Raw genomic sequence first — 24,864 nt, 5'->3', positions numbered from 1 at the left:
CACATGGGTCATTGCTGCACATCTCTCATTTATGTAGTTATTTTGGCCTGTCCAAAGCTCTGTTCTCGATAAAAATGACATGTCTGAGAACTTGGGATACTAATGTATCAGTCTAGCTTGACTGAGTGTTCCCCGTCAGTGTACCTTTAAGAAAGCTGAAGCAAGCCTGGTTCTTGTGCAGAGTGACTCGGCTGAGCCTGGAGCATCTGAGCAGGCTCCAGCTGTGGATGCATCACTTGAACTACCAGTAAAGCATCCACTGCAGCATCGATGGAGCCTCTGGTTCTACAAGAATGACAAGAATCGTAGCTGGGAGGAAAACCTTTTGGAGATCACTTCATTCGACACGGTTGAGGATTTCTGGGCCCTCTATAATCACATAGAGGTAGCCAGTAAGCTTCCCCTTGGATGTGACTATTCGCTGTTCAAGGTATAACCTCCTTTCTCTCTTGCAAGTTTGGAGAACTTAGTTTACATTTTCTGTGTGTTTGCATAAAAATGATCACTTCTGTACTCTTAAGGACAACTTTCTATAGCTGCACAGTGGAGTCAGGCAACAGCTTCCTAAGGTTTTTTGCGGAGTCTGACAGCTGGAGGCAAGTCTAGACTTGCCAAAGACAGCAGTGATGCTCTGAAGTGTACTTATTTCTAAGGATTACTTGCAGAGACAGTTGGAACTGTTTCTTCGGGACACAGTAGTTAGAGCCTACTGCTCTCAGTGAGAACCACCACCATGTGAACACTAACACGAACCACATTTGCAGACTGGTCAAACCTGGGTCTGCCCCTGAAAGGGTGCAGCGTGTATATGTAGAAGCTGCTTGCACTTGTAGCTTCTGCGCAGCCACAGGAAGTTGTCCTTGAGCTTCTGAGAAAAATGCTGCCTAGCAGAACACATGGCGAGTTAACAAGGCGAACTAACTGATGGCTAAAGCTTGGCACATGGACTGTATTTCATTGAATCTCATGTTGTTTTAAGGCCTGGAAGTTCTTTGTCCTTTTATCTCTTGCACTTACTTGTCCTGTTCCACACCATAGGTGGTTTGTTAAAGCGTGCCTGGTGTGGAAGAGATGAAGCACGTGCTTTGTTACAGCCTGTGCATTCCCTCTTGGAAGCAGGGGTAGGTTTTTGCTGTGGGAGCTACCTCCTGCCGGTGCTGTGGTGTGGCGACCCATTGCTGAAACCACTCGTTCCCTGCCTGCATCTGTGGCAGAGGCTAATGGGTGCCTGGTTTTGTGATAAGTTACATCCCCGAGTAAAAGAAAACAGAAAGGCAAAGGCTTTATCTTGGCTTGCATTCAATGGTCAATGAAATTCATGTGATAAGGTTTTTCCCCAATTTTGGGGTTAAAACATCCCTTAGCACAGATCTTTCCCATTCCTGACCCTAGTATACGGTCAGACCTAGTTATAAAAAAAAATCGTAAAATAGTCTGACATGGCAGAAGTTCTTGATACAAAATTTCGTCAGACTCAAGAGCAATGCAGTTTAGCAATTTAGTAAAGGGACAGCAGCTCAGTCTATGTTTACTAAAAAAAACGAGACATTTTTCAAAGGTTTAGCTCTGTTTCAAAGGCTCTCACAGCAATTCTGGAGGCCATAAAAAAAAAAAAGAGCGTCATTTAGGTTGACTTCCCTGCTTGGCACCACCAGTGTACAATGGCAGTAGGTCAAGCACCAGCTAGGGTGGTTTATTTATATTACAGCCATGTTGTGTGAAAAATGGCACGTCGTAACAAAAGTTATTGCTGTTTTTCATCACTTCCATGACGGCTGACATAGTGCAGGAAGGTTACTGCGAGGCTACAACCATCCATACCGCTGCTCCTGGGGAGCTGTCAGTGGGTGTGAGAGGCGTAATGCGTGCTGACCTCCTGGCTTAGAGCTATCCACACCACTGTATCTTGCGTGGCACTCTTGAAAGTGATATCCTGGCGTGATTGCCTGCTGTACCACGACCAGTCACTTGTGTAGTGTGGCGACGCTTGACACTGGGGAGTTCAGTATATCAGTTTTAGGGCTAACCGCATTTGATATATAGAGTGAAAAGTGCCTGTGTTAATAAAAAATTATTAGGTAGTTTTGGTGGTCTGGCGCCAGAAGGCTGCCCCACACTCCCATTCCTCAGGTACTGCATTTTCTCTGGCTAACCACAGAGGGGTTCGTGCTCACTAAGGGACGACAAAGCTAGTTGGTCAGTTGCTGTTTATTACACTTAAAAAAAAAATGATACACAGAGCAGGCCAGCTAGCTACGAAACATCGAGGCATTCCTCGAAAGTAGAAGGCTACGTAAGAAAGGCTTCTGACTTACCTGCTGAGGCAAGGGTGCGACTTCAGCGGTGAGCATTTGCCTGTGCTGCGAATGGCGGCCATGTCTTCCTGTGTGTGCAGCATTCTTGGGGCATTGCCAGGGAAGGCGGCGAGAGCAATTGTGTTGTGAGAGGAAAGGTGGGGCTTGCAATTGTGTTAATGGCCTTCATGATGAAAATGTGTCCATCCAGCATTCAAAGCTGACAAGAATGGTTCTGTGCCTTTTGTCATTAATGGTTAATGTTGTGCTTTAGGCGATGCCGGCTGGGCAGTATTTTTATTTTATCTGCCCACACCAATTTGTCGTTGATGGTTATACAGTAGTGTGTTGTGTGAAAATTTATATAGCGTGCTGTATTTTGTTTGGATTTCATATTTGGTCTTTTAACAGGTGTGAGGGGTTAGCAGGTGGAAACTGACACCTCTACCAGGCTACCACCCACAGCTTCCTTGGCATAGTGTGTGGTAGAGGTACAGCTTGGTGCAAAACATATGTATGGCTTGTGTGACCAGCTGCAGAATTGACTTTCTATGTCACTGCACAAGCGAAGCTGGGCATTCTGTCCACTCGCACGCTGCCAGCTGAGTATTTAACACATGCACAGTAGCACTCCCATTTGCCTGCCGAGTGTTCTGAATGCACAAACACGCTCTGCCAAAGCTCTAGCAGTGTTCATGAACTGCAATTCCTGAAGAGTGACGTGCAGAAGTTTTTCATGCATGCTGTCATTGCTGACTGCTTGATAGTGGTGATATGACTATGCATATTGTGACATGTGGATGAGGGTTGCTGCTTCTAATTTTCCTGATGGGGACTAAGCAACCTTCCCCGGGTGATGCCTGTAGTGCAAGGACACTGCAGAGATGTGAAATGACTTGTGGACAGTGACCGGGAATAGTGGTACGGCACTCCCAGTGCTTTGCCAAAGTAATTTTCAATTTCTTGAGGTCACTATCCTGGCCCCTGCAGACCCAGCTGTCGGTAAAGACGGTTGCTGTACATGTGGTCAGCCTCACCACACTGATAGTTAAGAGTGTGATGATTGGCGACGCTCCAGACACATGTGTGGGTGCTCTGGAGGGTGAGTGGCAAGTTGCGGGTGTATATAGGCTAGTGCTTCCTTGCGGTGACTCTGAGGCAATCCTGCACAATGAACGGCAATGGCGTGTGTTATCGTCTGAGGTGTTTTAACACAAGAGTGTAAGTACCTCCAAGTTGTCTGAAAAAATTGTCCAGTGTCTGCGTTGGCAACCATTTGAAGTCTTGCGGGGGAATGTGGCACCTGCCAAATAAGTCGCCTGACCATGTGACATCATCATAAGGTGTCTTCGATTTGGCTGCACTTTCTGCACTAGCTTACAAAAGGGGTGTTCTTGTGGAACGAGTGTAGCCTGACACTAGTGCTCTTGATTCAGCGGCCAAATCAAGTGCAAAAGTGCAGAAACGTTTGTCTTCTGTGGCCGTGTGTTGGTGTTTGTCGCGTGGTTTGATGTGCGCGGGATTGTGCTGGTTGTATTGAACGCTGTGCATTTGTTCGCAGTGGCGCATCTCGTAGAGTGGCCATGAAATTGAACCCAGTGGTGATTTGCTCCTTCATGCGCCTCATTGTTTTTTTCTCTTCTGATGTGTCTAGATCAGCTGTCCAGAATAGCCTAGTCATTTCCTCTAAGTAAACAAGATTGCTCTTGTTTAGAAGTTGTACTTGTGCCTGCAGGAGTATCATGTCTTGTCTGTGTGCTTGAGATCAGGGCAGAGCGAAGATGAGGAATAAATGCGCCGTGTCAGTATCAACTGCTGTCTGTACAGTGCCTGCTTTTGACTGAGTGCACACCCATCTGAAAATCCTCAAGTAAATGAATTTTTAGTTCACTGCATGTTTAAAGTGCATCCAGTGAGGTTCAGAAAATTTTGTTCTGCAATGCTTTTGATCTACAGTGGTGAGTTGCTCAGCATCCTAGCTAATAAAGCATTCCTTCTTGTACAGTATGGCATTAAACCCATGTGGGAAGATTGTCGCAACAAGCAAGGAGGCCGTTGGCTCTTCAACTTGAACAAAAGCCAGAGGACAACTGACCTGGACAACTACTGGCTTGAAATTGTGAGTTTGCGATACATTTTAGCTTCATTGCTGGATTTGGAAGTGTAAGTAGTCTTAATGTTGTTTAGCACTGAAGAATGCTGCTCCAGACTGAAAGGTTTCAAATTTGATATCAGCTTGTTAAAAATTGCAGTTTATCTGCAAAATTATTATGCTCGGGCAACTTTTAGGGTGCATTTAGATCACATGAGTAATCTGAGCAGTTTGCGAGCTTGGTCAGAATCTGTAGTCGTGCACAGTTCAGTTGAAGCATGCAACTATGCACGCTTCTTCTCAAAAGATACTTTCACCAATGAAGAAAGCAGTCTTGCCTGTATAATTAGGTTACCTTGTTTGAGCATATCTATAGAGTCCAAAATTTTGTAAGAAAGGGTTATTGAAAATGCCTTTTTTTTTGTCGTTGACAGCTGTGTGACACCAGCAGGCCCGTCCATCCTATTGCATCATTGGCTAAAGCTTTATTGCCATTGCATCAATAATTATAATGCAAAAATGAATGTTAGAAAACTTGTGCTGTACATGCTTGCAATTTGTATTCAAACATTCAGAAGCAGGCAGAGGAGGCTGCATTTGATTTTAAAAGGCTTGTAAAGCCTCTGCACGACTACAATGACGTGAGGCAGTGGCAGCAACTGCATTTGTCGTTCTTTGGAGCAAGAGAGTGCACCTTCTTTAGGCCATGCCTATTTGGACATGTTCACTTCCAGAATACTGGCCCTGAAGTTCGCAGCGAGCGAGCTAAGTACAGTGAAAGCTCTTTAATTTGAACTTTTTTAATTCTGGCGCCAGAGTCCCAGCATAGCCCCGTGTATTTCAATGGGGAAAACTTCCATTAATTCAAACAAGTCTGCATCCGCCACGGTTAATTCGAACTGGGAGCCCCTGGCTGACACCGCTCCTCGTAGGTAGAAATTGACCCATAGTGAGCACAACACGCTGCAGATTTACTAGAGATGTAAAGCAATTGAAAAGTAAAAAAGTCGAGCGCATGAGGCTGTCGGAGCACTCGCCCACGTCACTGATGCTTCGGCGCAAGCTGTTCCAGGTTTTCATTGTGATGCGGTCGCTGGGTCGCGATCGCGTAGTGTACACAATGCAGTTCGGTGATTCGGGCGCTTCCGCGCTGCTGTCATGCTTTTTGTTGGTGCCACGAGATATGTGGACAGCAGTGTGGGGACGGAGCCCTTAAGTGACTGCATGCTGTCAGCAGATGCCACAAGGCTCACGTGCGATGAGCACAGCCGACGGTGACGAGCCTGTCACCGCCAAGTGCATGGAAGTAGTGCTGGCGCTCGATGTTGCAGTACGCTACTTCTCTGCCATTGAGAACTGGGACGCCGCACTGGAGCTCTTGGGCAAGCTCCAGATGATGCTGGTGGAGTCTCTGCAGAAGAAATGCAAGCAAATGCACATCACTTATCACTTTTAATTCCGGCAACCCTTCCCCGTAAATAAACATGTTTTGGAGCGTAAATAGCGTCCTATTTCAGCGCTAAAGCTGGCTGCTCACGTGAATGCATTCCAGTACTAGTTTCTGGCGCATAAGTGACCGATCAATTTATTTCATTTGCCATTAGGACCGCATGAATTCAATTCTCAGAATCACCCGCCGCAAACGTGTAGTAGTGCCTAGCTCGCGGTTACGAGTCTAAGTGTGACTGCTTTGGGTTCTGCCCGCGGGGCACAATGAATGCTCATTCTAGCGCCCATTCGATAATTCGAACTTCGCTTAATTCTAACAATTTTCCGGTCCCCTTCGAGTTCGAATTAACGAGCTTTTACTATACCATTAGACTTGCTTGAAGTAGACTTTCATGGTGTACTTCTTACATACGTGACTATCCTGCCCGGTGATGTTCTGGCTCTGTTTGGTGCTCTTTTTTTATGTTACTGTAGTATCTCAATCTGATCACAAATACGGATTTCAGGATGACTCGAATTTGTAAAATTCCTCAGCTGGAGTGCATTGTGTACAATGTCCAGAATTTTGGGTGTTCCGAATACTCCGGCACAACTGCAGATGGTATGGACGCGTGAGCTGTCACCACGCTTTTGAGAACTGTAAGCGCTGCCCGCGTGTTGCTGCTGCCATGATCGCCAATGATGCGGTACAGTGGAACCACGATTATACGACTTTCTCGGGACCGCGAAAAAGCGTCCTAAAATGCGGGCGTCGTAAAATACGAACATAAATTACGCCTATAAAAATACTACTTTTTTGCGCGACAAATTTACGAGAAACTTCAATGTAAACTACTAACATACTCTACGGGGTTTGGAAACCGAAATTACCAGAAAAGTAAATGCGATAAGAATTATTGCTGCTGTACAGGTACCAATCATGCTTTATTCAAACGAACCTTTACGGCTCTCCACTGCCGCGATTCCCGCCAGCCGGCGCGAACTTTAAAAATTAAAGTTGGTCAGTTTCTTTTGGACTTTGATCCGTGAAGCAAGAGCTTTCGCTCGAGTTGGGCAACGTCCAAAAGGAGGTCCTCTGTGGCGTCGCGTGAACAGATGAAGTTCCGGATGCCATCTATGTGCCGTAGCATCTCGGCGAACGTGGTAGGCACAGGCATGGCATCTGTGGCATCGTCATTGTCCTCGTCCGATGTCGCAGTGGTGTTGGCACTAGGCAAAACCTCCTCGATGGCATCATCCTGTGACACCTCGCCGCAGATAGCAACGTTGTCGTCGGCCTCCACGTACTCGGGGAAGGTCGTAGTGAGGTTTAAACCCTCGAAATCGTCGTCGGCAAAGCCTCCATCAGCCTCGAGCGGCATTGAGGTTGTTGCATCCCCAGCAGAGGAGGCAGTCTCTCACTTAAAGACGGTGCTTGAACGAGTTAGCGATTGTGCTTTGCGACACTGCGTTCCACGAACTGGCAATAAAGTTCATGGCGTCGAGCACAGTGATATTTTTTTCCGACTCGCTGCGCTCCATAGCCTCCAGCCGATGCTGCACTAACCGCTTCAGGTACCCCTGCTTGACGCACTTAATGATGCCAGCTTGCGGCTGCAGCCAGCTTGTGCAGTTGGGCGGAAAAAAAACAACCTTTATGTTCCTCAGGCTGGACATATTGGGTGGGTGGCACGGTGCGTTGTCCACGAAAAGCAGTATTTTCCTTGCCTTAGAACCTATTTTGTTATCCAACTGCTGCAGAAAATTGCTGAAGAGCGAAGACGTCATCCACGCCTTTTTATTGAAGTTGTAGCTGCACGGCAGCGTCTTCAAGTTCTTAAAGCACCGTGGCTTTGCAAACTTTCCAACAATGAACACGGGCAGCCTCTTGGAACCGTCCTCGTTAGCACAGAATAGTGCCGTCACACGATCTTTACTACGCTTGCCACCATGGCAGCTGTCACTTTTAAATGCAAGAGTTTGCTCGGGCTGCATATGGTACAAAATACCGCTCTCATCGGCGTTGAAAACATCGTAGGGCTTGTATGCAGCAACCATCTCCGGCAGCGACTCCATCCACTTGTTCACCCTCGAAATGTCCACGGAAGTGCTTTCTCCGCAGGAGCGGCTGTACACAGTCCTGTATCGTTTTTTAAAGCGATCCAGTCACCCGTTCGATGCCTGAAAGTCGTCGATGCCCAGACGCAATGCCACAAGGTCCGCCTTTTCTTTTAAAATGGCGCCGTCAACGTTGATCGCAGAGCTCCGTGCTTGATGCAGCCGCTTGACGAGAATTTTTTCTAACTTCTCATGCTGTCCTTCTTTTGCCGCTTTCTGCTTGAGCCCGAACTTATTGGCATTCTGCAATATCACCGCTTTGTTTGCCAGGATTGTCTTAAGCTAATATTCGGGTATCTTAAGGTTCCGGGCAGTGCTGGATTTCGTGGCTCCATGCCGCTTTTCCACTTCCTCGATAATATTGAGCTTATCACTGAGCAACAGAACTGTCCGCTTTCAGGACATCATGCATCGCATTGCTCCACACAACTCAATACCTTACTGAACACTGGTTGCTAGGATTATGACAGATCACGTGCGATAAACCTAGGCCTCTCCGCGCTACCTTGTCGGTGATCTGCTGCTGGGAAACTGGAAGGAAAGAGACGCTTCCCCAATGCGACAAGAGGCGGCGCCGCCGAGAAGAAAGGGAGAAAGTGATTGTGGAGAAGAAAACGCGCTATTTCAGCACAGCGGTCGTCACGGGTGGCTGCTGGTGGGGTAGAGAGAAACGAACGATTAGACGATGCCCGCTGGAGCGAACCGGTCGAGCGAGGTCAAGCGCTCTGCATGCGGAGAGACGGAGCGAAGAAAGAGGCCCGCGGCAGTTTTTGTCCGCCATTCCGTCCAGCGCTTCGCGAGAGCCGTCATATAACGCGGGTCAGGCGTACAATTGCATCGTATAACCAGGGTTTTTAATGGATTGCTTCTATGGGGACTTTGCCGGTACTATGTTAATCTGTTGTAAAACCCGGGTCGTCGCAAAAGCGGGGGACGTATAACCGGGCTTCCACTATATGCACCGTGAGCAGTGGCAGGTGGCCCACACATTGCCAATGTTGCAATTGAGCGGTGGCCAGTGCTTTGTTGATGCTGCGATGGCCACTCTCATGGTATGCACTGCGAGCAGTGAGCGGCAGCCAAAACTAAATCACGTTAGCCATAAACAGATCTGCATAAATGTATTTCCCTGGCTGCGTGTGAATTTTGTTTGTTTTGTATGATACAAGTATGTTTCGCGGCGCTGTGAGATTCGTATCATTAAAGGAGTATAGACAGCTAATTTTGGTGGCATGTTTTCTTCTCTACAATGATGCGGAAGACACTACTGCGCATGAATCACCATGTGATATTCGCCTACGACCGCTAAATGATTTATAATCTAATTTCTTCTGTCCCGCTGTTTCGGTTTCGGCTTCAACAGCCGAACGATGGCTGCGACGTCGGAGTGCTTTTGTGTCACGTGAGGCATGGAAAAACGTCCATATAATCTCTGCTTCATCGTTTTAATTTACTGCAGTGCTGAAACCAGCCTTCCTCAAGAGCCGGAATGACAACGAATGTGGAAGCAGCAATAATACAGTAATCCCTCGTTATAATGAAGTCAGCGGGATGGCGGGCGGGGAAATTCGATATAAACGACCCCCCGAGAAAATCTGAAGCAGTCGAGCTTCAATTGCGCTGCAACGGCAAGGAAGTCAAAAATACAATGTATTCAGTGAAGCAAAACTTTATTCAGGTGCAAAAAAGGCAGTGAGCTTTGGCTGTTTCAAGTTCTTACCGGGCGCGTGCAACCCCTGCTCTAATCTGACCAAGCATTGCACGAGGCTGTGGTCGCCGCGCCCATGCATTCAACCTTCGGGTTATTTTGAATCACGAAGGCAGTGGCCGCTTTTATGGGGTATTTCATGGTATTTCGAAGGCAGTGGCCGCTTTCATGCGTGGGGGGGGGGTCGGGTGTCGGTCGGTCACGGAAATGCCGTGGCTTGAGTATGAGGCCGAAAGCTCACCTCGCTCGCTACTCGCAAGCGTGAATGGGCTCATAATCGGAGGGACACTTCTTTTGTGCTTTTTGGCACGTTTCAGCGCCAGAAATGTTCTTTAGAGCGGTAAAATTTTGCTCACCGAGCGCACCCCATGGAATGCTACGTCGCAAGTCTGCCTGCGGTCTTTTGGCCACTTTTCGCCATCCAAGAGACCGCGGTTTTCTGGCGTCGCGAAAATTTAATTTCCGTTGGGATTCTATCACGGGGGACACCAGCAACGCGATGACGACTGGTTCGGGCGCGTTTCCGTTCGCGTCCGCTGTAAACAGCTGGGGGCACTCGGCACTAGCTTACTCTTTACTACGCAGCTCATCGGTCGTAGGTTTGGTACTTTTGTGGCCTGTTCTGTGCCTGCCTGAGACTAATTCGTCGGCTATATTCATTTTACACTACATGCTCAAAAGGGTCGCCGCCGCGGCGGCGATGTCTCCGCTTGCCACTTCGCTCTAAGCGGGTCAAGCTCTTCGTGCGCTTCCGAGTAATACGACCTAAAATGCATGCGTTTGGGTTGGGATGCAGTTTTTTCAAGTCTCACGTGACCTGTAAGCACACGTTGACTTCAGTCCTCATTTGCCTATTGAAACTGAAACCGAAACAGCACGAGAAAGAAATGAGATTATGAATTATTTAGTGGTCGTAGGAGAATACCAGGTGGTAATCTATGTATAATAATGCTTTATGCATCATTACAAGCAAGAAAGCACCCAAAAGCTACGTGTCTATACTCCTTTAATTAAGATTCTACTATACCAAATTCTCCGTCAGCTTGAAGGCAATGCGAGAGGCGCATATGGCAAGATCAATAACCTGATTTGCACGGGAAGCAATTGTCTTGCGAATTTGGCATTCGGAAGTGTTTTGTTGTCGGCCCTGTTAAGCCTAGTGCAAGTCGAGGGATCAAGGTCAATTATACTGTATAAACGCCTGTAAGGGCCACACTTTTTTTTCGATTCAAGGGTCAACTTTTCGGGTGCGGCCCATACACGCGAAGTGCGAAAAAATTTTTTTTACACGTATAAACATTCCAATCGGGGAATGAGTGGCATTTGGCATTTATTCTACGTTCAGTCATCGCTCACGGAGTATTGTGACTCCGAGCTGGTGCTGTGCTCTGGTGCACAGAAGTTGCGCAGCATGTCCGCTGTCAACGCGTAGCCGTTGTTCCACACTTCCATCACATAGCAGAGCAGCTCTTCTTCCAGTTCAGGGAACTTGCACAACTTGCCTCGGAAAGTGCGGTTTTTGCAGCTTGTGTTCCTCAATGCATCCTTTTGGTCGCACAATCATCGGACGCACTCCTCAGCCATGTCGAATTTTCTGCCCGCCACATGCTTGCTGTGTTCGAGAGCAAACTCCCCAGCCATGTAGCTATTTAGGTGTTTGCCCATTGCGCTAAAATTGTAACGCTCGGTCACGGCACACGAAAGCTACAACTACAGTGAACTAACACGTTACGGCTCCCATGCCTTTGACAGCGACAAAAAGCTGGAGCTGGTGATACTGACGCAGATATGGATAGCGGGAGCTCGCGGCGGAGGAAAAAGTTAATGACGATGATGATGAGCCGCAGCACCTGGAAGCTCCTGTGCACGTGCGCGTCTTTTGTGATAAAGCGCACCATTGCTTGCAGTCGGAGCTGATCGCGGTGGCCACGCCGTGTGCATTTCGAAGGCTATTCCTGCGTGGGTCGGGAAAGTTCGGGTGCGGCCCTTACACGAATCTTTTTTTTTTAAATATTTTCTTCGGGAAAACAGGGTGTGGCCCTTAGAAGCGTTTATATGATAATTGGGGTACAGATGTCTGCAAATTGTCATTTTTGATATGGCCGCCGCGATGGCTCAGTGGTTATGGCACAGGGCTGCTGACCCGAAAAATGCGGGTTCGATCCCGGCCGAGGTGAAATTTTAGAGGCCTGTGTACTGTGCGACGTCAGTGCACACTAAAGAACCCCAGGTGGTCGAAATTTCCGGGGCCCTTCACTGCTGTGTCCCTCATAGCCTGAGTTCCTTTGGGACGTTGAACCCCTATAAACCATAAACCTTAATGCGGAGCTTAAAGGGCTACTTCACCACTTTCGAGATATTTGGCCATTCATTTACGTTGTCCTTGAAGCTGAATATATGGTACGGTATAGGGGAAGTATCATTCTCGCCTTTCACAACCTTGTTAGATTCATAGCGGTAAGTCTTCAGCTTGACTGTAACGCTTCAAAGCAGACCATGTGGCCTGGGCACTTTTGACCACCCCTTTAGCTTTCTACTGCTCGAGTCAATTGCAGGCTCTTCCCTGATCAACCATCTGTGGCTTTGTGCTGAAGCACCACTGTCTAAAGAGCAAACTCTTAGCATTCAGCATGAAACAAAACCGCAGCAAGTTTCTGCAATGCTTAATAATGCAGATCAAACAGAGAACCTCTTCGTGACTATGTGGGGCTTCTTTTGGTGATCAGATTCTCTGCAGAACACTTATTGGCTGTAGGGTGAGATATAGTAGTGTAGGCATTCGACAAATGGCACTTTATATTACTGCATAATTGCTTCAACATTTCAAAAAGGGTTTCTTCTAGCATTCATTGCCATAAGCAGCAGACTGTGAACCTAAAGAACTGGGTGCATTTATTATATGAGGGAAAGAAAATTTCAATTTTTGGCAGCCAAAGTAGGGGGTGTGTTTACAGTAGCCGACAGGTAATTCGGACTTGTAGGATATTTCGGACCTCGATGAGGCAACGTCAATCACCCCATAGAAGTGCATACATATTCGCGACGGATATTTTGGACTTGAAAAGTCCGAAAGTTCGGACTAATTTCGGTCGCCTGCAAACCAAAACCTGCCATCTGTCGGCTTTTCGGCAGCGCAAAAGGCGCTATCTTTGATTGAGGTGGGTTTACGCTCCAGTTGGATTGGCTTGACATACTTTTGGTAATCCATCGTATTAAAAACCAGCGCTGAAAAACAGAGGACGAGACGAGACACATGGACGGCGCCGTCTGTGTCTCGTCTCGTTCTGTTTTTTAGCACTGGTTTTAATACGATGGATCACCACCAACACGCCCAATCCTCAGTTCTTCTATACAGTCGCCGACTGATTTTTCGGACTTTCAATTGACACGAAAAATGGTCTGAATAATCGGACAGTCTGAAAAATCCGTGAAGTACAAAAGAATCACTTCATTGAGATCAAATCGGCTTAAAAATGTCACTGATTTTACCTTGCGACAAATTTCTCTTGCTGGCGACTATTTGCGCCTGTATTTGCGCCAAAGTTGTGCTTTCACTGTACACGCTAGGCAGCAAGGTCACCACATTTAGTTGGAATAGTTCCCACGCTTCTTTGATGGACCTGGCGGGGCCATGTTGTCCACAACCCGAGTGTGCACCACACAGCTTGTCAAACACATGCAAAGAGAAGGCACTTCTTGTTCAAAGCGGCGGAACCGCCGGACGCAGTCACAAAACTGCGAACGGATGTAACTTTGTGAAGACTGAGCGCCACTCGGTCGACGCGGTCAGAGAAACCCAAGTGACGAAACGGCGAATGGCGACCGTATGAGACCTGCCGCGGTGGCTTAGTGGTTAGGGCGCTCGGCTACTGGTCCGGAGTACCCGAGGGTTGGAACCCGACCGCGGTGGCCGCATTTCGATGGAGGCGAAAGGCAAAGGCGCCCGTGTGCTGTGCGATGTGAGTGCAGTTAAAGATCCCCAGGTGGTCGGAGCCCTCTGGCACCTCTTTCTTCCTTTCTTCTCTCAGTCCCTCCTTTATCTCTTCCCGCTGAGATGTGAGATAGTGCCTGCACAATTTCCTTCTCCCATAATAATAATAATAATAATAATTGGTTTTTGGGGAAAGGAAATGACTCAGTATCTGTCTCATATACCGGGGGACAGTGGACACCTGAACCATGCCATAAGGGAAGTGATAAAGGAGGGAGTGCAAGAAGAAAGGAAGAAAAAGGTGCCGTAGTGGAGGTCACAGGAATAATTTCGACCACCTGGGGATCTTTAACGTGCACTTACATCGCACAGCACATGGGCGCCTTAGCGTTTTGCCTCCATAAAAATGCAGCTGCCCTCAACGACCAATTTTCAAGGTATGGGATAAGCGATAACTGCCCGCGACAACGTCGACGACAAAAGCAAGTTGACGGCGATGACAATCCGGCTGCCACCTCGAAGTGTCTGAGATCGCAGGGACCTCTACTGGCAACAAAGAGGTACCAAAAGTATGTCAAGCCAATCCAACTGCAGCGTAAATCCACCTCAATCCAAGATGGCATCTTTTGCACCGGCGAAAAGCTGATAAGGTGGCCGATTTTGGCTCGCAGGCGACTGAAATTATTCCGAAAAATTGAACTTTCTGACTTTTGAAATCCTAAATATCCGTCGCGAATATGTATGCGCTTCTATGGGGTGACCAACGGTGCCTCATCGAGGTCCGAAATATACTACAAGTCCGAATTATTGGAGCCCGACTTACCCGTCGGCTAGTGTACTTTTGGTACCTCATTTTTGCCAGTAGAGGTCTCTGTGATCTCTGACACTTTGAGGTGGCAGTCGGATTGTCATCGCCGTCAACTTGCTTTTGTCGCGGCCAGTTATCGCTTGTCCCATACATTGAAAATTGGTTGTTGGGGTGAGAAAATTGTGTAGTAGCTATCTCGCATCTCGGTGGACTCCTGAACCGCGCATTAAAGGGGCCCCGAAACACATTTGCAGTGCATTGTTTTGCTCGTTGGTTGCATAGAATGAGTTGTAGTAATGCTATTGGCATCGGTCATACCGCGTATACCGTATTTTCCGGTGTATAAGACGCACTCGCCATATATGAAGGCTCTCATTGAAAAAAGTTGGTATATAAGACGCACCCCAATTTACCCACTTAGGCTAGTCAGGGTTAATTAAACACGCTTGATCGACCATCGCGAAATGAACCATGGGTGGACTCATCTGATCGCATAAAAGCTCCGTAGAGCTAAATAAAGTTATCCTACCCACCTACCTACCTATCTGTGAGAAGTTTTGGTTTATGGTTTATGGGGTTTAACGTCCCAAAGCGACTCAGGCTATGAGAGACGCCGTAGTGAAAAGCCCCGGAAATTTCGACCACCTGAGGTTCTTTAACGGGCACTGACATCGCACAGTACACGGGCCTCAAGAATTTCTCCTTCAAAGAAATTCTAGCCGCCGCGGCCGGGATTGAACCCGCGTCGTTTGGGTCAGCAGTCGAGCACCATAACCACTGAGCCACCGCGGCGGCCTGTGAGAAGTTCTTAAGCAACGCTAAGTGATCGCAAAAGGCAACACTCACGCCATACCCGCCCACGTTTAAGCAAAAAAGAAAGAAAAATACGACGAAAGAACTCTCCCATATGTCCGTAACATTTTATTTTTACTTAAAACCATCGAAGTCTTCATCTTCGGATGCGCTCTCAAAAAGCTCGCCCATTTCTGGAGGCAACGCGGCTGAAGCATTCTCTTCATACTCAGAACCGCTGGTCTGATTGTCGTCGTGCTCGGTTGGCGATGAAGCTAGCAGGCCAGCCTTCCGGAACCCTGCAGTTATGGTTTCCACTCTAACAGCACTCCAGGCCTCATGGACCCACTTCGCAACTTCGCTGTAAGAAGCGCGCCTCATGCGTCCAGTTGCGGTGTAGCTGTGCTCGCCTTCCGTCATCCACGCCTCCCAAATACGTCGCAAAACAGCTTTAAAGCTGCGGTTGACGGAAATATCCAAAGGCTGTAGAACCTTCGTCAAACCACCGGGTATTATTGTAGGGGTACAGTTCTTCGCCTTGATTTGCCTCAGTGTCAAGTCAGTAATGTGCGCCCGCATGCTATCCATAACCAGAAGGCCTTTCCGGGAGTGAAAAAATCCATCCGGGCGCTTCGAAAAGCACTTTTCGAGCCAAACTCCCATCATTTGCTCATCCATCCAGCCCTTCTGGTTAGTTGTGACAATAACACCAGGCGGAAAGCTTTCTTTTGGCATCGTTTTCCTTTTAAAAATTATCATCGGCGGCAGCTTTGTTCCGTCAGCACAGCACGCAAGTACGACAGTGAAGTGAGACTTTTCGTGCCCAGTTGTTCGTACTGTGACAGTCTTATCACCTTTCTGAGCGACACTTTTTGACATAGGGATGTCAAATGTTAGAGGCACTTCGTCCATGTTTACGATGTGGCTGTCGATGATGTTATTCTTTTCGACTTCCTTCTTCACAAATTCATGGAACTTCTCCACTTTCTCTCCGAAATCGTCTGGTAGTTGTTGAGACATTGTCGTTCGCGCTCTTATTGACAAGGCTTTGCGCTGCATAAATCTATAGCACCATGACGGCCCACCAACAAAATCAGCGGCACCGATTTCACTCGCCAAAGTGCGTGCTTTCAAGCGCAACTGCACGGTTGACAGAGCCCTACCTTGAGCCCGTTGTTCAAGAGCCCACTTGAGGAGCCGGTCTTCAAGTTCAGGCCACCGCGCCTTCTTCCCGCGGTCAGCCTTCTTTCCGCTCTTCATCGCCTGCAGTTTGGCGGACGACTGTCGCCACGTGCGAATCATCTTCTCGGTGGCGTCGAAATGGCGGCCCGCAGCCCGATTTCCGTTTTCGGTAGCATACTCGACCGCAGATAATTTGAACTTTGCGGTGTAGCTCTTGCGCAACTTCGGTGGCATACTGTAGTAAGACCGAGCACGACAGGTGTAGGTAGTGGAAAACACACGCCGAAGTCACCAACACAGACGTAATACGTACACGGTTGCGAAGTTGCAAAGAATGACTAAAAAAGAACGCCGGCTTGGCTTGTCTTGACAATGTCGAGAAGCGCGACTGTCGCCATCTTTGGGAATTTCACATTACTTTTGCTTGCGCCTCCGAAACGACCGCGTGTTTGCGATTCTGGAAGTCGTCATCCCCGCCGTTTCATGATAAAGTTCACCTAAAAAAAGTTGCGCACGGCGGTCCCCGTATTGAAGTATTAACCGTGCTACTACCGCATCATTGGTAGTGATATTTTTTCGGTGAAAAAAGCTTGAGCATGAACCTGAGTAATTTCTGAACCCGCAAAAAAAAACGAAAAATTCGCATATAAGACGCACCCTTGTATAGGACGCACCAGCAAGATTTTTGGAAAAAAACCGCGTCTTATACACCGGAAAATACGGTACTCCTGTTTTTAATATTTTAATTAGCTCGCAAAAACAAATTCATGGCGCTGACGGTGTCACCATACAGTGGCGGTTTTTGGCATCGGATATGACATCACGGAGAGCGAGCTTTATGATTGGACAAAGAGTAAATATACCGCAAATTGTGTTAATAACTAGAGATACGCTTTGTCAAGTTTTTGTGTTCTATATTACATTAACAAAACCAACTTGTTCGCCCTAGATAAAAGCACTGTAAAGCAAGTAAAACAAAAGTACACCACTAGAGGCTCTGGCTACTTTTTGCATCGATGGACTTTGCGCCTTTCTGTAAACATCCTACGACCTAGCACTAATACTTATGGGTACTCTCTAAGTATCTGAGAGCGGCTTTGCGGAGTTGATCTGATCGAGCCATTGCACTCTATAAGCGTTCGTTTCGGTCCCAAGGAATGATGCGTTCAGCTCACATTTAGCAGACAGTGCACATCGTCATCTTGTGGAGGATCACCGGGCCGCGGCGCCAGATGGCGCCACGTTCCCATCAACATCGCGCGCTCCTTGCTCGTCGTGACCAATCAGCGCGCTAGGGTCGATGGTTGGCGGTAAGCAGTAGTAGCGGTACGCGCTGTGCTAAATGTGTCTGATATCTTCCGCAGGCTGTCACCATCGCAGTATCTCGCGCTCAAGTTTGGATCCATAAGTAAGGGAACGTCACTGATCAGTGTTCCCTTCCGCGCCGTCAAGGTGACGAAGCATTGCTTGGTCAGCTGGGCATTCACATAGTTGTTGTAGCCATGCAAACGGCGCCGCCAGCCTTGGCATGAACAAGTTACAGAAACAGGCAACCATGGAGTGTAAACTTCCGCCACGTGCTAAGATAGGCTGTTTTGATTGGTCGCTTAGTGTGTCGTCATTGGGAGAGTGAAATGGGAACGGGAAGCTACGCGAAAATCGAGTTGAGGGCAGCATTTTGTTTGCTTGTATTTTGAAATTTCTTCATTGAATAACTCGCGTTCCTATGCATCGATTCTCGTAATTCTTTTTTAGTCAGCATCTGTGCGACATAACGAATCCATCTGAAGCGTAACCGGCGTCCGTTCAAGCGGTGTTTCGCAGCCTCTTTAAGGGAAAGGATAAAGGAGGCACTGAAAGAAGAAAGAGGTGCCGTAGTGGAGGGCTCCGGAATAATTTCGACCACCTGGGGATCTTTAACGTGCGCTGACATCGCACAGCACATGGGCGCCTTTGCGTTTCTCCTCCATCGAAACGCGACCACCACGGTCAGGTTCGAATCCGGGTACTCCGGATCAGTAGCCGAGCGTTCTAACCACTAAGCCACCGCGGCGGGCCTCATACGTTCGCCGTTTTGTCACTTGGGTTTCTCGGACCGCGTCGACGGAGTGGCGCTCAGTCTTCACGAAGTTACATCCGTTCGCCGTTTTGTGATTGCATCAAATAGACTGTCAATATTGTCAGAGTTCAGCATTGTCATCAGCATCCAAACACTGTAGTAGAACAAGCGGTATAGACCAAGATGAAAGTTGTAGTGATGAGGTGAGATGTTTAGAACATGGAAGCGGCAAGTCTTACACCATGCTATGGAGCTAATGTTGTTGTGATGGTTCTCTCTCTCAACAGTTGCTGTGCCTCATTGGAGAGGGCTTCGACGAGTTCAGTGATGATGTGTGTGGTGCTGTAGTCCAGATCCGAGCCAAGCTTGACAAGATTGCTGTATGGACTGCCGATGTTCGCCGGGCTGACGGCAACATCAAGATTGGGTATAGTTGTTGCTTTTCCTCAGTCAGTCTTCCTTGTTTGTGAAGTCTGCTGAAATATGCATATTAGGGCCAAATTCTGGTGCTGCCAGTAACCAGCCATATCTAATCGTAAAGTCATCTGGACAGTTGCTCAATGTTTTCAGAAAGTAAATGGTCTCTTTTGATTGGCAAGGCAAATATGGCCTAGCTTGCTAAAGGAATGCGCAGGGGGATTATAAGGAGCAGTAGCAGTATAAAAGCTATTACAAGACTTGAGCTTCCGTTGTGCTTAATAGTGGTTTGTGTGAAGCTGTTTTTGCTTTCTTTTTTTCTTTAATTAGCCGAAGTGGCTCAACTAGGCAATAAGAGTGAAATCTCGTTAAAGTGAACCTCAGGTCAACAATTCTAGGTTTAAGATTTTTTCTTCATCTCTTTTCTGCAATCCCTGGAGCAATGCTGTTGACTGGCCGTGGCCATGGTAACTGCATAATGGCTGAAATAATCTAACCAGTAGTGATCTCTGGGCAGAATTACACAGCAGCGTGTGATTGAAGAGGGCACGAGCATGAAAAAGTTGCCGGAAAGAACTCTCCCAACTTTTGCGTGTGATGGTGTGTTCTCTGCTGGGTGTAGAAGTGTTTATTTGGTTCAGATGTTTGACAAGAGAATATAGTGATTGAGCGAGTTTTTGTACCGTATTTACACAATTGTAGGTCGACCTGTTTTTAAAATTATGAAAACCTGAAGTGGCGGTGTAGACCTACATTTGAGACCAAAGCATGGCATCGTAAAGGCGAGACAAAAGAGATATCAGGGATGCTACAGCGTGGTTGCATTTTTGCTGTGGTGCTGGCCTTGAGCAGCTGCTCTGTCAACGCCCTCCTACCCTCACGCGATGACTGTCTATAAGCGGAGAACTGGCACACCCTCACCACAAATGGCTGCTGATGCAGCTCCTGATTGCTGATTGCGGCTTGATGACGCTATCGCATTCTACTCTTAAAGGCAAAGCTTAAGTGTCCTCCCAGATGTTTTTTTTTTTTCAGTCTGCGCCCAAGGGAGTGTCGATAGTTAACGGAAGGGCTCTGTTTCGACGCGGCGGCACTGCCACTCAGAACAGCAGCTGTAGCGGGGAGTGTCTGTAGCCGACGGAAAAGACCGTCACCACTCACGCGTAGTTTCTCTTTTGCTTTAATGCATTTGATGACGGCCTGCCACATTTTGCCAGTTTTTAATGCTGTGCTTTGTCACTCGTCATTTGTGCTCCGGGTCCGGTAAGTGTCCGGCACTCGTTCATGGCTACATTCAAGACGGATGTCATTCTTTACTCTGAAGAAACAAACAACTGCGCACCGGGCCACAAGTTCGAAGTCTCTGAAAGGGTGATAGAGGTGTGGCGGCTGCAGCGAGGAAAAATTTTCAGCTGTTCCGCGCAATTTCGTGGTGCAGTTTGCGAAGTGCGGGATTTCGCTGGACGACGACGTTAAAGCGATGTGCTGTGGCTGTGCAGCAGTGATCACGATGACAATGCTAGTGAGGACGATAGTGCAAGTGTGGATGGTATCGATTGGCTAATACATTATTGTTTTGGTATTTGTCCACGGGCACGCCCGTGTGTGGCAGCTGATAGAGGCTGACAATAAGCGGCGGCGGCGGGATGATTTTATTGAAAGGCAAAGCTTAAGCGACCTCCAGTTTTTCTTTCCTGGCATGCAATATGGGGCGGGGAGGGGGCCACATTCGAGTAGTCTTATAATCGTGTAAATACGGTACTCTCCTCAGAAGGTGTTTCAGAGCTCCTTTAAAGGGCAAAGTGCTACGCAGAGAGAAATGGCATTTTCATGTGCCTGTGCTTCTTTTGCTGCAATGCCTTTAAGCAAAAAAAAAGACCCATGTTATTCGAAAATATGCACATCCTTGCTGCGTGAAAAATGTCCTTTTGCTGCCGTGCAAGTGTAGGGCAAACAAGCAGACGTGGGTGACATTTTCTGTGTGGCTGGTCAAGCTCCATGGCCAGGTGAGGAGGGGTGGTTGAAGTATCCCGCACAGAAAATGTCATCCATGAAGGACAAAGAAGAGACTTGTGGAAAAAAGTCACCGTGATGCTTCCTGTAAACTCTCCTAACTTTCAATGACTGCATTGAGTGTGAAAGGCAGCCTTTGAGTCAACTCAAGCTGTCCATGGAAGACATTGTTACCCACATTTGCAACAAAGATGGCTGTCATGTGAATGACTTGAATGACACTAAACCACTGCGCACTGACCAAGCAAACGAACCTGTTTCGATTGCATGCAGATATCCTGGTCTTTATTGCCAAGCTTTTCACATTTGTAGAATATTGTAACATTTTTTTTATGCTGTGTACAAGAAGACTTCAACTAATTTGTTCTGGAGTGCTTGTGCCATAGGTGCCAAAAGAAAACTAAACGGGCAAAAAAGCTACTGTCGTTCCTGTTCCTTGGCCATGTGTGTGCCCTTTGTAAAGATGCGGAATTCTGGTTTCACTTGGTTACTTTTTTTGTTGTGGTCTCATTATTACGATATTTAAATATAACAAACAGTTCTTAGCAGTGCCGCATAATCAATTGCATTGAGATTTAACTGTGTGTGTAAAATTTACCTCAAGTGGAATTTAGTGTACTCAAAGGGCTACTTTGCTGCAATTAGGTGCACCTAATTGTAGCAAAGTTGCCTCTTGCATACACTTGTCTGGAAAGCAGAAATTTCTTTTGAGGGCTCCCTCGCTGTCCTAATTTCAATAGAGGCTGGTTACGTTTTCTTGAAAACCAATTCATCTGTAGCCTATAGCAGTCCCATGAATTGTTTAGCTGATATTTAAGGGTAAATGTTGGCCTTGTTTCATTTATATAACAGCTGCATTCCTTTCTGCCAAGTTAACTTCTTTTCTTTTCTGCTATACAGGAAGACTTTGAAGGAAAGGTTAAACATGCATCCACGAAACATTGTCCCATATCAGGTATGCATTTGTTATGCTTTGATTACTTTATCCTCAGGTTTTGTGTTTGTGTACACATGCAGTGATGCAAATGAAGCCAGGACCAATAATTGGCCAGCATGCAATTACAGTAAAAGCTCGTTAATTCTAATTCCACGGGGCCGCCAGGCCAGTTCGAATTAACCAAAATTCGAACTAATGAAAGAGCAAAAATGGACGCGTTTGATGCCCGGAGGGCACGAAAAACATTTATTTAGCAAAACAATCTGTTATCATCTGCTTCTTCTCTCTGAGGGCTACCGTAGTCACTCGGTCTTCTAGCGCGCGAATGCGATGCAGGGAGTCTTCTTCCCCATCTTCAAAGCTGAAGAAAAGGCGCGCGACATTCAGCGCTCCCATAACTTCGGCCGCGGACGGACACACGGGCTCTTGCTCCTCGTCGTCGTCCTCGTCTTCTGCCTCTTCTGGGACACATTGCTCCCCAACAATTTAAGCGACAATGTCCTCATCACTTCGGGCACCGCACACTGCTGCATCGCTGTCTACTTCAACGTAATCATCAAAGCACAAGTTTCTGCGTCCACTTCTTTAGCTTCTCCGGACAACACCTGGAAGACAAGATTGTCTGTCTCGAAAGCGGTGAAACCATCTTTCGGAGGCGACAAAATCTTCCACATTCATGTGCAGGGCGAAGTCTGCTGCCTTCGCCATGATAATTGGGCCGCTCAGTGGAATGTCTGCGCTTCTCATTTCCTTCACCCACGTGATCACAGCGGTCTCAATTTCCGGATACTTGGCTAATCGGAGCCTTTTTCTGTTGCTGGCGAAATCTTCGGCTTCGTAGGCATCCTCGATGGCCTTCCTATTTCGGACGTAGGTCGACAACGTGCTTGGTGGAATCCCGTGCTTTTTCGCGATTTCCACTTTGCTGGCCTTCCGTTCGTCCACCTCGTGTAAAATCGCCACTTTCTCCTTCACCATCTTGGCGCAGCATTTCCCACGCGAACACATCTCGCGGACACAAGCTCACAGCAAGCGGCGTGCAAAACGAGGGCTAAAACTCTAAAACGTCGTTCCTCGAAGCAGTCGCGGCAGGAAAGACTGGTTAGTACTTGTTCCAGCACCCTAGCGGCGCCCCGATGGTTGTGCCATCTATTGTTCTGCCGTTAAAGCTTCCAACGATGGTTTTCAACAGCGGCACTTGGCGGCGTGCAGTTCGAATTATGGGTGGCGACGCCAATTTTTGAGTGAATTAACGAGCTGTTACGCGCATAGACTTCTATGCACTGCTGACCGGACCACGATGACTATTTCGAATTATTAAAATTTCGAATTAACGAGTTGTGAATAACGAGCTTTCACTGTATTTGTCTTCCAACAGGGAAACTTGGTCTTGGGCTTAAGCCTGATGCCAGATTTTCCACTGGAAACAAAGCTGCAGCAGTGCATTTTGTTCCTTCTTCGACATCAAATGCTGCAGTGTCGACATACCGTTATTCTGCTTCGTACTGGTTTACTGTGGTGACCATGGCCTTGGTCGACCAGGGATGAAAGATGCGAGGAATTGATTATAATGAGAGTAGCGTTGTTGTATTGCTGACCTATAACTTGTTTTAGTGAAACGTGTGTTATGTAAACTGAGGCTACAAGGGCAGGGTGTCTGCATTTATTTTGAACAGTGCACATAGTAAATGAAGATTTAGCAAAAAAAGTGTTCCATATCCACTTAATACTAATGTGATAGAAGCCTACATGCTCCTTTCACATAGTAAATTTTGCTCACTGGTGTGGAATTTCTAATGTCATTGTGCTTTTCTTTTCTAGGCCCATGCTGACACCCAGTCTAAACAAGGTTCCACGGCAAGGGCTAGATATCAAGTTTAACAGGAACTTAGGAGAAACAAAGCAAGAACCTGTCATTTCGGAAAGAACACTATGTATTGTGGAAAAGGGACTCCAAAAGAATTGGCACTTGTTATGTGTTAAAAAGATGTGAAAGCATGGAAGACAGTGCTGCAGCTTTCAGCAGTGAGAAGAACGAAAGGAAAAGGGCAAGAGTGTTTTGAACTCAATGCTGAGAAGAGGAGTGAGCAAGTGGTTGTAATGAAATATTTTCCAGCTGCTTTTTTTGTCTTTGAAGATAACATGCAGTTTTTTTTCCTATTTTGCTGGAGTTGTCTTCTTGTGTAGTGTTTTGCGACTTCATGACTTGGAATCTAAGCTTTCCCTTCAAATGGAATTGTAACTACATGCAGTGCACTCGTCTCAATGAGAATGGGCCTTGGTGGTTCTTGTGAAGTTCAGTGGTGCGTATTCAGAAGTGTGCTGCGTGCCTGCTGCACAGCCTTCTGAACATCTTGTTTTCATTACTGTCGGCTACACAGCATCATGCTCTTTTGGCATGAAAGCTCTGTTCATTTTTTCTTGTAATAGTTATATCAAGAATGTGTCTTTATTTGGGTATTTAATAAAATATCTGATTTATTGTATATGTACTGTTAACATGTGCTGCATGTTTTGTGTGTGGGTGTGTGACATTGCACTTTTTAAAATCTTGTGTTATACCAGCTGTAGCAAGTAGTTTGGCAGGTAATAAAGTCTGTCCTTCCTATTTGGTTTACTAGATAAGATTAAGTTTCAGTGGTGTGTTGCGTGCTGTACAGTCTGCACAGAGATGTTCCCTTGGGATGAGGCTGACAGGAAGCCCAAGTTTGAGGCCCAGGGATTTTTTTCTACTCAACTGCATGGAAAACTAGAATACTCTTAAAAGTAGTTCCTGAAGACAGCATTGGAACGTCGCATGCGTGCCACGTGCAGGTTTGCCTGTGCTAGGCCAGAACTGTACTGCTGATTCTCTGCATGCTGAGGTACTGGTTATGTCTTCACTATCTGCGAGTAGCCTCTGTATTCAGCCTGTTTCACACACAAGCGAGAACGCTAGCGAATCCTGCCGCCGCGGCGCTAAAACCGGTTTTGAGTCGTCGCGGCGGCTAGTGCGACGAGCTTCCCAGTTAGAAATTATTGCTGCGGCTCGCCGCTCAAACGCGCTGTTCGTGCAGTCTCTTGCATGTAAGCCAGCCGTAACTCC

General features: G+C 47.2%; 1 protein-coding gene across 3 annotated transcripts in view; it reads left to right on the top strand.

Annotated features, from left to right (window-relative positions):
• The window catches only part of LOC144114808 (eukaryotic translation initiation factor 4E-1A-like), a 37,476-nt gene extending 13,072 nt beyond the window's left edge, over positions 1-24,404 (top strand). For all 3 annotated transcript variants that reach the window (XM_077648778.1, XM_077648779.1, XM_077648780.1), the window contains 5 exons: positions 182-430; positions 4,300-4,413; positions 18,700-18,839; positions 21,743-21,797; positions 23,601-24,404. In XM_077648778.1, the coding sequence (XP_077504904.1) occupies positions 182-430; positions 4,300-4,413; positions 18,700-18,839; positions 21,743-21,797; positions 23,601-23,660 (618 nt within the window). In that variant the 3' untranslated portion in view covers positions 23,661-24,404. The remainder of the gene's footprint in view (positions 1-181; positions 431-4,299; positions 4,414-18,699; positions 18,840-21,742; positions 21,798-23,600) is intronic.
• Positions 24,405-24,864: the final 460 nt, after the last annotated feature.

This window comes from Amblyomma americanum, chromosome 1, assembly GCF_052857255.1.
Source record: "Amblyomma americanum isolate KBUSLIRL-KWMA chromosome 1, ASM5285725v1, whole genome shotgun sequence".
NCBI classification, from domain to species: Eukaryota; Metazoa; Arthropoda; class Arachnida; order Ixodida; family Ixodidae; genus Amblyomma; species Amblyomma americanum.
This window is presented reverse-complemented; position numbering and strand designations above follow the sequence as displayed.